Raw genomic sequence first — 14,326 nt, 5'->3', positions numbered from 1 at the left:
CCTTGCTTGCTCCTGGCTTGTTGCAGGCCTGCTCTGTGTACTGTACCACTCGGGTTCCTGGCTCCTGCCATATCCAAGTTGCAGAGACAAGTGTGTTCAGGAAAATAAAATCTTTAATGCTCACATCTGTTGTCTGTGAACAATGTCTTGAAATTGTGTTCACTTCCTTTGAAGGCAAAGTAAATCTTTGAGTGTTTGGCTAATTTTCTTAGTGAATTTTTCAAGATATGATCCTTCCCTGAGTCCTGGTGTAGTTCTCTTTCATTCTTTCATACAAATCCTAAGCAACTGTTTTAACAGCAGATGAACAGTCTGATGGATATTTTGTGGGTTTTTTGTTCACAGCTAGAATTGAAGTGGCTGATATTTTTATCTTTTTGCTAAAGTTTCATATTTCTATTAGAAATAAGAGAAAACTACCACAGCCTTCTCCTCAGACTGTGTAGAAAATCAGGTGATCAAACTGCTATTGAATTTAAGAGTGAAATGTCCAACATTTTCATTCTTCAAGGGTCTAATTTTATCATTAAGGCAGTGACACCTATAATGGGAGCAGCTATAAACTATTTGAATGACAGATGAAACTTTTCTCGTGTGTCTGAGAATAGAGGGAATTTTTTATAAGTTCTTAGGAAAATAGTGGTTCATGTTCCTTCAAAATTGTGTTTTATTTCCAGAGTCCACACTTTCTGTCTGTGGTCAGCCTGGAGACAAATGCTAAACTAGTCTTCCCAAGTTTAATACTGCCTCCAATAGATGATGTGAAAGTTTTTTCTCAAAATGTTAATAAACAATAAACTGAATGTAGCATTTGTTACAGTTATTATTATTTTATATTCTCCACATTCTTCACAAATGCTCTGTTTTCTAGTAATGTAACTCTGTACTACAATCAAAAAAACACTCCCTCAAGCTTTTTTTCTTACATATTCACAAGTATTACTAGTATGCACAATTGATTGTATAAAATCTTACTTAGGAGCTCCAAATGTGAAGTCTTTGGATTTTCTGATTAATGTAAATGTACTTTTGATTTATTTACATTTGTATGGTGCCAAGATTAGTTCTATACAAATGCCTTCATCAGAAATCACATTGATAATGAGAATGATTGTCATAAGCTGGCTGTGAGAGGGTCAGTCTTCCTAGAATTGACTGAGAAAAGAGCCCGCAGCTGCCTTAGTCAAAGTGCTTCAAACTGAAAATGAGCATCACAGCAGTTCTGATTTCCTCAGCAAAATGCAGACACTGACTGTGCAGCCTGAGCACACTTATGATTTGCGTTTGCTGATAATTTTTCCCACTTTCTTGTTAATAAATAAAACTCTTCCTTTAGTTCTTCTCTCTTCTAATATCACATGTCTTTGCATCCATGTAAAATCTATTATACTTGTTGAGAAAACTGCTATTCCCAGAACTTAATGCTAGCATATGCTGTGAAGAGTTGATGTTGGAAAGTGAAGAATTTCTTTTTAGTCTGCATTCAGTATTAATTTAAGACAGAATATTTGGTTATTCTGCTTTGGAATAAGTAATTTTTTAATATGTAGTTCAATGGCTAAGCTTTTTATGAGTTACTGTTTTTAAAACCAGTGAATTGTAATGGACTCATCTAAGCAAAAGTGACTGAAAACAATTGTTTCTCTTCATTAGTTGATTCTGCATTTATGGTTGTAAATATGTAGCATGTCCTGCAACTAATATATTTTACTGTTACTATCAGTAAAATTAATGTATTTATCTCAAGTAATTACCATTTCATTTCCAAGCTGGCACTTTCATTGCTATGGGAGAGTAATAGAACTGTCAGGAAGCAATTTGGCAGTTTTGTCAACAATTTTCAAAATTCATGGATTGGGTGTAGAATTTCATCAAGCTTGGCACATTTACCAATGCAGGGATATTTTAGGATAACTTTCTTGAAAGAGTTTAATTAAATGCCTTTGTGAAAAATAAATGTCAAAGAAAAATTTGGTGGAACTTTACTTTTTCAAAAACCTCAAGTCATAGAAAATAATAAAGCTTCACTGTTCTGCTATATATTCTATCTATATATCTATCTATATATCTATTCTATCTATCTATATATTCTATCTACATGTTTAGTCTTTCTTGTTCATGTGTTGTAATTTCGTGTGTTTGGTTTTATGGTATCCTTTAGATTACCGTGTTCCGCATGGGGTCTGAAGGGCAACAGGATATTGAGATGTCTATTTTGACTGCTCTCCTCAAAGGTGGGTTTTGCACACGATTAGGAAGGATGCACAAACTGATCCTAAGAAGATAGTCCTGTATGCTGCCTGAGGTTGACTCTTCATATTTAAGTCTTTGATTTACACGCTAGCATTCTAACAACTAACATGAACATGCTTGTCTTAAGGTTCGGATTAGCTGGAGGTATTGAATCTAGACAGAAAGTTTTGTGTGGACTTCCTCTCTTGAAAGCCAACAACTATATTACTGATATTTCAACACGTTATTGCATGTCACTTGGTATTCAAAGCCATAAAGATTGTTTTCAGACTAGTCTGTGCTGTGAGTTGGAAGTTCTACTGTACATTAATAAGGTTATTTTTAAAAGTATGAGGATTAAAAGACTATTGGGATTTTCCCAAATCTCAGATTGTGCTCTTTTTTAGGCCTTAAGGCAAAATTTAGGATCAGTTCCATATTTGGAGTTTGTTATGTTTCCTGAAGCAACTGTTTTCTATCTGCAGGTCTATAGTAGTTGATAGGGGCTCAATATGGAATCACTGGAGTCCCCAAAGCTAAGAAATAGAGAGGAATCATCACACTCGTATCTATAGCATCAGCCAGAGGAGCTGAGAGAAGGAATCTTTCTGAACACTTGAATATCTGTCTTCAGTATAAAAATATAAAGTCAATACAGGAACTTTAAGGAAAAAGGGAGAGAATCTGTTTAATCTTTTTGAAATTAGGATTATGTTGTTAAATGGAAGATGCTACAAGTTGATTTGATGGATCCCTCATCTTTGTGGTAGAATAATATGGAGTCAAGCTTGCTGTTTTCTAGTTCTTGGAGAAGGGAACTACAGAAGATTGTCCAACCTTGTTTTATCATGCATGAAATACTGAACATGTACATGTTTCTCTTTAGGTACCAATGCATCTGCTCCAGACCAGCTCAGCTTGGCTTTGGCCTGGAATCGTGTAGACATTGCACGTAGCCAAATCTTTGTCTTTGGACACCATTGGCCAGTAAGACAAAGTTTTCCTAGTCATATTGTTTCTTAGCTATTTAAAATAAATGATGGAATATTCACACCTTGGATTTTGTTGGCAGTACTGAATTCTGGTTTATGCCAAACTCATGTAGGATATCTCATTAATTGAGAGTGACCTCTCTGTTTTGAAACTTCCTTATACTGTCATCTGCAAACATTTGGCAATAATTTAAACTCTGTGAAAGAAAGAAAAGCAATTTTATGACAAGCAGAAAAATAAGCCTGTTTAAGATTCCTTGTGGAATTTGAAAGGAACAAGTACCCACACACATTTACTGGAAACAATCTGTGGCCTTATATACAGCTACACAGTAGCAGTCCTGGTCACTCCCAGTGAACTTTTGTGATGCACTAGGATCACTCAGACATCTGACTGTCTGTGTCATTGACACCTGCTAGCAGCTGGCAAGGTCCCCAGCTACCTATACAGCAAGGAAGTTCACAGAGCGGCTTAGGAGGAATCGAGTTGCTCACTTCATTAACAGCTGTGAACATCTCTGTTTGGATTAATGGATGCTATTTGGCATCTTGCTAAGTTCTTTCTGTCCAGCTCCTTCTCCTGCACGTTGCTATTTATTTTGGTAACTGTTGCTTTCATCGAGAGCAAAGAAACAAAGTATTACAAAATTGAATAGTGTCTCTTTCCAGTCTTCTCACATTGATTATGTTTTGCAAGAGAAATCCTCCACAGCCTACCTGCTTCACTACTTTGACTTTCAGTGGTGTTGACCTCATTGAAAGTAACAGGATAAAGCAGTAGCTATGCAAAAAGGTCCTTATGCTTAAGGAAATTAAAATTTTTAGTTGACTCCATGTGAGAAGTAGTGACTGGGGAGCAAGTTTGATAGGAGTGTATTAAATTAAATAGTCACTGTATGATCTATTAGATTTTTTGAACTGCTAATGCATCATTAAACACAGCCTTTAGGAAGCCTTACAGCTCCTGATGGTACAGCTCCCGAAAAGGAAAAGAAATCTCCTGCAGCTCCGACTAAAGCAGCCAGAGGGAAGGGAAAAGGAAAGAAAAAGGGAGGAAAAGGAAAAGAAGAGCCAGAAGAAGAAACAGACCCAAGAAAGCTTGAACTCCTGAACTGGGTAAGATGAAAGTATTTGTATTAAAACTGTCGAAGAACTTGTCTTTTTTCCTATGCTGGCAAACAAAGACAGAAGGAAAATACACATTTCCATTCTATAAAATGCTCATTTACACATTTTCACAAGAGCAACAGTAGATTCTGCAGGGATGTCATTCAGTCTTTGAGACAGGAATCCCTTTGTCATCCCGTGTGTTCCAAATGTAGCCATACCACAACAGTACAAGTCAATGCTTATCTGCTGCATCTTCCCTGCACTTGTCAGAAGAAAATAAACTCCACTGAACATCATCATCCTTCCTTATGCATGTTATTTATCCAGTGAAGGCAGTGCAAACATCTCAACTTCTAAGTTCTTTTCAGCTGTAATAGGTTAGGTTGTTCTGTTGTCTGGACTAAAGTTCAAGGGGATTGCTGCTCAAGGGGTTTTTATCTCTCCTACTGCATTCTAAATCATTACATTATATTAAGAGAAGACTCATTAGACTTCCTGATTGACATTTTCTAAAGGCTAAGCTAAGTTGGTGAAGGAAGAGGTAGTGCCTCTTCCCAAATGATTTGAGTCTTTTGGCATTGTACATTGACTTTTCTCTGAGGTACTATTTTGAGTGGATAATACATATGTGAGTTATCAGGATAAATTGTGTCAATGTCTTCTTAAACATATAGAGTGTGTTTTGCTTAAGTTTTGATATGATCTTATCATATTGAACAAGTAAATCTCTTTTCACATAATGTGTCAAGCATGTTATACCCGATTTAGTAAAAAGTGTTAAATAAAATGTTTGAAAGCTACAGTTGTTAATGCTAAAAGTTTCTTTCACTGCTCTGCTCTCACTCAGGTCCTCGTTGTAAAGCTCTGCCATCTGTATTGATTTGTGCATGGGTGAAATGTCATTTTCTCAAATCCTTTTCACTTACAGATTAATATACTGATCTAGATATTAATAATTAACTGATTAATGCTGTATATTATTATATAATTGATTAATATATTAATATAATCAACTTGGGAACTTGGAGATATCCTAAGTAATGAACATGTTTGTACTAGTTGGCCAAGCAAGTCTTCTGTGCTCAGTCTCACGTTATCCATTCTGCCATTCAGGTGAATTCCCTAGAGCAGGCTATGTTGGATGCACTGGTTCTGGATCGAGTGGACTTTGTGAAACTACTTATTGAGAATGGAGTGAATATGCAGCACTTCCTCACTATTCCTCGACTGGAAGAACTTTATAATACTGTGAGCAGAAATAATACAGTGCCCTATGATACTTTTGTTACTGTATTTAACAGAGATGTCCTTTTTCTTCTTCTCCTTATGAAATATAGTTGTTTTTCGAAAAAGCTCTAAGCCCTGACAATACACAAGTGCTGGATAGCAGTAAAGGGAGCCATTGCTACTATATACAGTGTTGTATTGTTCTCTACATATACATGTTCCTAATTAATAAGCCTACAGCAGCTTGCAGAAGCTTTTGCAGTTTGTTATATAAATGTAATGATGTCTTTAAAATGCTCATTCAGAACACTTAAAGAACTAATTTAAAAACAGACAGTAATGGTCACTTACTTTTAATCTCAATTACTTGTCATGTATGTCTACTTATTGAAAGAAGCCTGTAAGTCTGGCAAAGTACTTACATGACAACTTTTATTCTTAGCATGTTGCAGTATCATTTATCCTGGTGGCCCAGAAGGCAAAATGTTTTTCTCAAAACCAAATATCATGCATTCTTATTCAAATTCTCCCCAACCCACAGCAAATTCATCAGGAACAAAACTATTCTTAGACAGTTTTGCTTCCCATAATTTCAGTGGCAGGTGGTCTACGGCAGCACACATACAACATTTAACCTCAGTCTAGTCCTCCAGTCCTTTTATAGTCCTTGTAGCAAGTACAGATTCAGACAATACCATAAACTGATGTGAATTGAATCACCATATAAAGGATTATAAAAACAGAGATTACACATAGGAGTGTGTTTGTCATTGTAGCCCAGTTCCTTCTTTTCACCCCTGCAGAGTGTGGGGGCACATGGTTGCCTAAAGTTCTGCTTACAGTGCAAGATCATTCATTACCTTTGTGTTTGCAAAAAATCTGAAGAATTGAAGCTCTAATGGGCCATGAATGATTTTTGTTTCAGAGATTGGGTCCACCAAATACACTGCATTTGCTAGTCAGAGATGTGAAAAAGGTAAGCTTAACTAAGAGCAGCATTACATTTGCATGATTACATTAACGATGTGAGTCAGCAGTAAAAGCAAGCGTAGCATGGGGGAAAGCAGACATTTGAAATTAGGTAGAGGCTGTTAAGAAAAAGAAAATTAAATTACTTTGTGTGACAGTGTAAGCTATCAGTCTAAGCTGGTTATGGCTGTACTGCACTGCTAGTCATGTAAAAACTACGGAGAGGAAAGTTAGTCTCCTAGTAGTGTAGTATATCATTTGAGATTTAGGTTGATACTGTTTCTTTTCTACAAGAAGCTCACAATGCAGCATGACAAAGGAGGAGTGGAAGGAAAGACGTGCTAGGCTAACTGGAATCCTCACTCATGAGCACTGAATTTGTTCCCTTATGTTTGGTTTTTTTCCTTCTGTATTTTTCAGTTATTTTTCCCACATCAATCCTACTTCTACCCAGGAAATCTGTTCTGTTTCTCCGTGCTACACATTCTAAATTTGTTACTCATTTGTTTTTATTACATGTAAATTTGTTCACTGTATGTGAATAAGGCCATTGTAAGATTTATTATTGTATCTGCTGTCTTTGAAGTTTTGGAGTTTTTATTCAGTAAAATTCAACTGCATGAACTAGCCTCTATTCCTTTTTGCACGGAAAACTCCCATTTGTTCCTGGGAAGCTTAGATGTAGGAATTATGTAGTACTAGGTAATGTGTAATTCATCTTGATCTGTTTCATAGTTAAACATTTCTCTCATTCAGTGTTTGTCTTTTTGATTGTTACTAATACTCTCTTGCATTCTGCTTTCTGTCTGTCTCTCCTCTTTGTCATTGCATTTGCATGGCTCACTCATTCAGCGGCAGTCTCGGGGATTCGGTTGGGTTAACATGGAGGTGACGTGTTTGCTTAGGTTATAGTTGCTTCAGCATAGCAACTGCACAGTGATGCTGTAGAATCAGTTATTGTTCTAGGATGTAGCTTGAACAATGAGGCACAATTTTCAGCCTGTGGTTCTGGCAGAGTCAATACCACTGTCCAGTTTTTAATTAACAGTGGAAATTATAGTCTACCTTTTTCTTTAATTCTGAGCTGCACATTAATCTAAATCTTGTTTTACATTGTAGTGTCTCTAGATAACATTATGATTAAATATAAGTTTCAATAAAATATAAAGTGTGCCTGATATTCACCACGAAATTAAGTCATGCTTTTGTACTGGACTAATGATAATCAGTACAAAGTGGTTTAATTTCCATCAGTGTTACCCTTGCAAACAACTCAGGCTTATACAGACACTGACTTAGTATATGAGTAAATCAAAAGAAAACTTGTCCTCAATTGTGAACACAGCTAATAACAAAAAAAGTAAAATCTGGACCCCAAAAACTGTTCATTATGTGACTCAGTTATAATTAATTCTGTCCAAATATTCAGTGACTGAAACCAGTGGCTGTATGTAATAATACCTGTGTGCCAATTTAAATGTAACATGATATGTCTAGCCAGGCAATTTAATGTATGTTACGTTTTCTTATCCTAAATGCTTATTTTTGGTTTTCTATTATTATTTTTTGGTAGGGAAATCTTCCACCAGATTATCATATCAGCCTCATAGACATTGGTCTTGTGCTTGAATATCTCATGGGTGGAGCTTATCGCTGCAACTATACTCGAAAAAGTTTCCGGACTCTTTATAATAATTTATTTGGACCAAAGAGGGTAAGAATGAGTTCATTCTGGATTTAGCAATCATGCTGATGAAAAATAAGTAATACTCTGTTCTTTTGTCTTTGTGAAACACTACATGTTAAATTCTAAAGAAATGCTGCATGACCAAAGTTGAAAGTAGTGAAGTTATATAAGAACCTATAAAACATGTATGTTAGGACCCAAAAGCTGGTGAATACATTGATCTGAAAATGAATTCTCTCGTTTCACTAGTTTACAATCCAAGCATTTCTAACTCTGGTGATTGCATATTTACTTATTTCTTCTTGAAGCTGTAGCCCCCTTACAACAGTAAACTGCATGGGTCAAGCCAGGGCTATTAAGTAATTATAAGCAGTAATAGCTGTAACTTCAGTAAGGCAGAGAGTTTAATCTGAATACAGATCTATGAACCTGTCATAGAAGTCTTGCAAAGAACTGCTTTGAGCATAAATCTTGTCCCACAGAAGCCACTACAATCTCAGTAAAGCATTTCATAGTCATGAAAATACTATCGAGCATGGCCCTTGCTTTGTTAGAAAGTCTGTTCTAAGCAAATAGAATAATTTTCTTCATTATTTTATTTATTTGATTCATTTCTGAAGATCAAGTGAAGATTCCTAAGCCTAATTACAAAAAGCCACCCGCTAGGCCACACACTAGGAAACTAGCCCCACAAATGATCAGAAGACCACTCAAAGCCCAAGTGTTCTGTAGCTGACACATGGTACATCTATGGTGTAGTACTGCTTAGTGGAACAAACAAATAAACCTTGGTGACTTCACAGTAGAAAAGAGGGATCTTTTAAATGAGAAACTGTGAGAGGCTTAAAGATTTATTATCTTTTTTTATGTTTCCTGTGGGTATTTTTACCCTGTGTGTGCTAAGAAGCAATGTTATTTTTGAGCTATTGTGAGTAGTGATTTTAATTCTCAAAGCAGTATATTATTGAACAATTCATTCAACTCTTCCATTTGAATCAAAGTATTTCACTTGAGTGTGGATGGAAAATAATCTTTAACCCATTGTTTCCCTGAAAACATATTTAAGAAGGGAGATTAATTGTATAATTATTGGTACAATTATTTATACTATTAAGTTTAATAGTAAATACTGTATATTTATAAATGAAAATGTGTTTTTCCTTGATAATGTTTGGTCTTTGAATTTTCCCTCCCATCTAACTGACTTTCTTTTCTGTTTTTAATATTCAGCCAAAAGCTCTTAAACTACTAGGGATGGAGGTAAGTTGCATTTATTGTAAAATACTGTTTTTATTGTTGATTTCTCAGAACAGCTCTTGCTCTTAGCTTTTTCACTATTACTATGACTTAAAGTAAATTTCAACTAGACAAGACCTTCCATTTTGCAAACAGGCTATGAAATACTCTTCTTTTTTTATATATAATCTTGAGAGATGCTTAAAACTTTGCTCAGTAGTCTTCAGGCACTTTTGAGCACTATTGTGTAATAACACATTCCATGTTGGAATGCATTGTAGATTTAGTCATTCAGATGTGAACATTGGTGATGTTGAAAACAGAATGTGATCCGGCAGTGCTACTTATAGTCAAATCCCCTTTAACCGTGAAGTAACAATTTGTGCTCAAATGAGGTTTTATCATGGAGAAAACATTAAACTGGGTGAAAAAACAAGGTGGTCTGACATGTTGGATGCTGTCCTCTACTGTAAAACATCCTTGCTACAAGGCTGGCACCATGCTTTGTAAATGATGAAGCCGATACAGATTTTGAGGCCAATCCCTTCCTCAATTCCTGGTGTGTCTGCAGAAATTTTGAATTGATCAGAATTACATCTGGGATAGTGCCTAAAACCTCCCTATTTTGAAGGTAGTTGCTTTTGTTTCTGAAAAGGTATTAATACAGACTAGGAAAGGATTTACACAGGGGCTAGGTGCATTCCTCTCAGAAGTATGCTTTTGTTAATGCTGTGATAGTATTCAAACTCAGTACATGTACATGTTGCTTGTGTTACATTTGATGTGAACCATACTTACACACAAAAGCCCCTATTTCCCAAAGCAAATAAGCAGCATTCTTCTTTACAGAGAAAGTCCATGTTATTTTTAATCTCCCTGACGACTTTCCTATTTTCTGATGACCAAAGACGTGTTCCTGAGTGACTTGGTCTAGGTGGACATGCTTGAGCAGGGGGGTTGGACTAGATGATCTTTAGAGGTCCCTTCCAACCCCTGCCATTCTATGACTATGACTCTATAAAGGCCAAAAGCTCAGCCCCTCAGAGCTGTGGCTCTTTTTAATCAGCATTAGGATTTTTTAATCACACATAGGTTGCTTAGTGCTTTTCAAAAGCACATTTTGACTTTCCTGTTTCTTTCAGCAAGAAATGGTTTATGTGGCACAAACTCAAGTGTTCTTTCCACTTGACAGTGGGTGTAGTTCACCCCATTCTTCCAAAAGAAAGAACAAGTGAAAAGAAAAATTGACATTTTTTCAATGAAGTGATCAGTAAATTGATGGTGCTCAACATGTTTGGGTTTTTTTTTCATTTCCAGTGTTAGCAGCTCTAAAAAACATCAGATTAGATTACTCTTTTTTACCTGGGGTTTTGGTTTGATTTGATTTTTGTAGTATAATAAGTACCTAGTTTTTGGCCCTCCATTCAACACTCTATGTGCTGTGCTTCAGAGATGCTCAATGCATTGTTCATGAGTATGCAATTAATGGCTCCTGAATTTTCCATAAGAGACAGAGGTCACCACTTGCAGTTCTTAAAACTGCTGGAAGAGAAATGCATACTTAATTGTCAAGCTGAAGAGTTATCTTCTTGAATGGGAATTAATTTTGTAGAATTATAATTGCTTTTACTTGCAATCCACTTCTGAGATTTGAATTAGGTCTACAATGATAATGAGCTCTGTCTACACCTATATATGCAATGTTCTTCCCACATGATTTAAACCCTAATTTTCCCAATCATGGCTTTTTTTCCCTTCAGGATCCTGCTTCATTGTCAGTCCTTCCCTTCAGTTACTTCCATGTTGGTTCCTGTAGTAATGGCCTATCCTCCCTATCCCTTTAAGAAATGGGATACTTATACCTTCCGTTTGCACTGCATACATAAGAGGAGATTGATTATTCAAAGGTGAAGACTCCCTTTAGTATCTTGTGGTTCTTAAGGATGCTATCTGCCTGTCTTTTCCATTTGCATGTTACCACTCTTTCCACCTGCATGTCAGTCTGAAAACTGCTTTAATATCTGTAAGATATGTAGCACTATTCTTCAGGAATAGATGCAGATATATCAAATCAGAAATTCCAGTGGAACCTATTCAAAGTGAATTCAGATTTGTTAAAGCTCCATTGACACTGAAGAGGAATTAATTAAATACCAATTGCAAATCAACTTGAGCTATTACACATGTGGTAGAGATCTACTTCCAATGCAGTATAAAGTGATGCCTTCGGTACAATAGGGTTCTACTGTATTTGTCCAAGATGAGTAACTTCTCATTCAGTGTGCACAAAGTGAATCTCTGAATAGAATACTAGGCTGTGTGTGCTGGCCCAGTGCATGCTCTGTCACATGTCCTTCATAGTGCTGCTGCTATTGGCAGTCATTGGAGCAAACAGCAAAAACAAATTAGAACATTAACTATGAATGTGTCCTCTGAATACGTGTTCTGTGCATGGTGTCATTGTTCATAAAGCTGTTAAAAACTGATGGGAACACTTCTATTCTTCCCAGGATGATGAGCCTCCCACCAAAGGGAAAAAGAAGAAGAAGAAAAAGGAGGAGGAGATCGATATTGATGTGGATGACCCAGAAGTCAGTCGCTTTCAGTATCCCTTTCATGAACTGATGGTATGGGCTGTGCTGATGAAACGGCAAAAGATGGCACTCTTCCTTTGGCAGCGAGGGGAAGAAACCATGGCCAAGGCACTTGTGGCCTGTAAACTGTACAAGTCTATGGCCCATGAGTCTTCTGAGAGTGAGCTGGTGGATGACATCTCTCAGGATCTGGACAACAACTCAAAGTTAGTAGATGCAGAGCAGAATTTATTTCTACTTGATATAGGGGTTTATCTGACTTCCTGAGAAGCCTTACTTTTAGTCCAGTATAATTGATTTCTAGAATGTAGGTTCACAGAATGCCATTCAGAGCTGATTTATCAACAGTAAACAAGCTAAAATATGGCCTCAGACTCAGGCAACAGTAGCAAGGAGAAGATTTGCTTTTTTTTTTTTTTGACAGAATACATTCTATCTGCAGCTTCTCTCTCTGTAAAACCAGACAGTTTTATTTCACAAAGTTATTTGCAGGATTTACTCACATAAATGAAGGGGTATCTGGTGATATATCTGGCTGTAAGATGTTATCCCTCTAAGCTCCAGTCCTTCTTTGGTCACTAAAAATTTGTCTGCAATTTTCACAGACTCTCCCAAATTAAGTTTGAGACTCAGTTGTTCTTGTCATTGTTCATGTGTATGGGAAAATATGACCCGCTGTGAATGGAATTAAAACTCCTAGTGTAAGAAAATATTAATTTCTAAATCAAACTTCACTGGACTTGCATTTTTCTAGAGATTTTGGCCAGCTGGCAGTTGAACTCTTGGATCAGTCCTATAAACATGATGAGCAGATTGCCATGAAACTACTGACCTATGAACTGAAAAACTGGAGTAATTCTACTTGCCTGAAATTGGCTGTGGCAGCTAAACACAGGGACTTCATTGCTCACACATGCAGCCAGATGCTCTTAACAGATATGTGGATGGGGCGACTACGCATGCGGAAAAACCCCGGCCTTAAGGTATTCCTGGTCTGCAGTTGTTTTCAAAGTTGTAGCTTGTTACCTAATGTTACTTTATACATAGCATATTCATAGAACATGGCTTACTAATTAACAATGTTTTAAGAATGTACTTATTTTTAAGCTTTTTTTTTCTTTCCAAATTCAGTAACATTAGCCCATGACAAAGGAAAATACAAATCCACAAAAGGCTTACGATGACTGGAATCTGAGAGTGTAGTTGTGGCTTTCAGTGATGAGATCCATTCATTGAAAACATACACCTTTAATTAAAAAGTAGTTGGATACAAGCAAAAAGATCTCCATTAGAGTCCTACACAATGGAGATAGAGAGAAAATTAACAAGATGTTAGAACACATTCTTCTTACATTGCTTAATATTGTCAAGATTCTGTGTCAAAAAGAGTGAAATCCGTGCAGTTGTGTTGGGTGAAACTGTGATTTTTATTTCCATCTTCTGTGATTTGATGATATTGTCTCACTGATTTCTGTATTTCCCAATTTTTGGGAAAAAACCCAAGTAATGTGAGGAAACTGGCGCAAAAGAGAAACATTAAGTGACCCAACATTAAGGAAGCAGAGCAGTGCTTATGTGTGGTTTGATGTGAATATAATCATTTCCATGTTACCTTACGTTACGTTTTGTTACATTACGTAGTAGCTGTCACCCATATGGAGGCCTATCATGATGGTGCCTTCAGTCTCATGTCCTTATTTCCTTAAATCTCCCATTACTGATCAAGTGCTGTGCATGTCTTCCCATGTCATACTTTCAAGCTTGCTGACACATCATTGCATTTTCTCTATCATTTGAAATTTATTTCCGCATCACGGTGCTGTCTAAATCTGTTTATTTATTTCCTTTCTTTTCTCCAGAGGATTAATCAGCCAGCTAATGTTCCAGTTTCTTTACCCGCGTTCTTTTCTTTGCTCCTTTTCTGTACTTTGGTGACTCATGCTTGTGTTTGTGTATCTCAGCAATCTCATTTAGTAAAAGAATTCTCTCAATGCTATCTGTGAAGCTTCTTTTACCTTTTACAAGTTTTTTAACTTTAACTAAGTAACTATAAACTCCAATAACGAGCCTGAAGTGCTCTTCCAAACACCACTGTGTCTGTTCCATGGAATTTCACTGCACAGTTCTCATTCTGGAGCACAATTCCTTAATTGCAGTGCATTCATTGAGATAGGAAGCCTTCCAGGGTGCCATCTTTCCATAAAAGACCTTATTGTCAGTGCTTCATAAGTACTAATTAATTTTTGTAGGTTTGAGGATAGCAGAATATCTTGAATACT

At 36.5% G+C, this 14,326-nt stretch overlaps 1 protein-coding gene across 1 annotated transcript in view; it reads left to right on the top strand.

Moving 5' to 3' along the window:
• The window catches only part of TRPM1 (transient receptor potential cation channel subfamily M member 1), an 85,329-nt gene that overhangs the window by 54,336 nt on the left and 16,667 nt on the right, over positions 1-14,326 (top strand). The window contains exons 9-17 of the mRNA XM_061999113.1: positions 2,162-2,234; positions 3,119-3,219; positions 4,167-4,340; positions 5,448-5,582; positions 6,487-6,537; positions 8,104-8,244; positions 9,448-9,477; positions 11,964-12,253; positions 12,802-13,030. Coding sequence (XP_061855097.1) covers positions 2,162-2,234; positions 3,119-3,219; positions 4,167-4,340; positions 5,448-5,582; positions 6,487-6,537; positions 8,104-8,244; positions 9,448-9,477; positions 11,964-12,253; positions 12,802-13,030 — 1,224 coding nt within the window. The remainder of the gene's footprint in view (positions 1-2,161; positions 2,235-3,118; positions 3,220-4,166; positions 4,341-5,447; positions 5,583-6,486; positions 6,538-8,103; positions 8,245-9,447; positions 9,478-11,963; positions 12,254-12,801; positions 13,031-14,326) is intronic.

Source organism: Colius striatus, chromosome 7 (genome assembly GCF_028858725.1).
Source record: "Colius striatus isolate bColStr4 chromosome 7, bColStr4.1.hap1, whole genome shotgun sequence".
NCBI lineage: Eukaryota > Metazoa > Chordata > Aves > Coliiformes > Coliidae > Colius > Colius striatus.
Note: the sequence above shows the minus strand (reverse complement) of the source record. Positions and strands in the feature narration are given on the sequence as shown.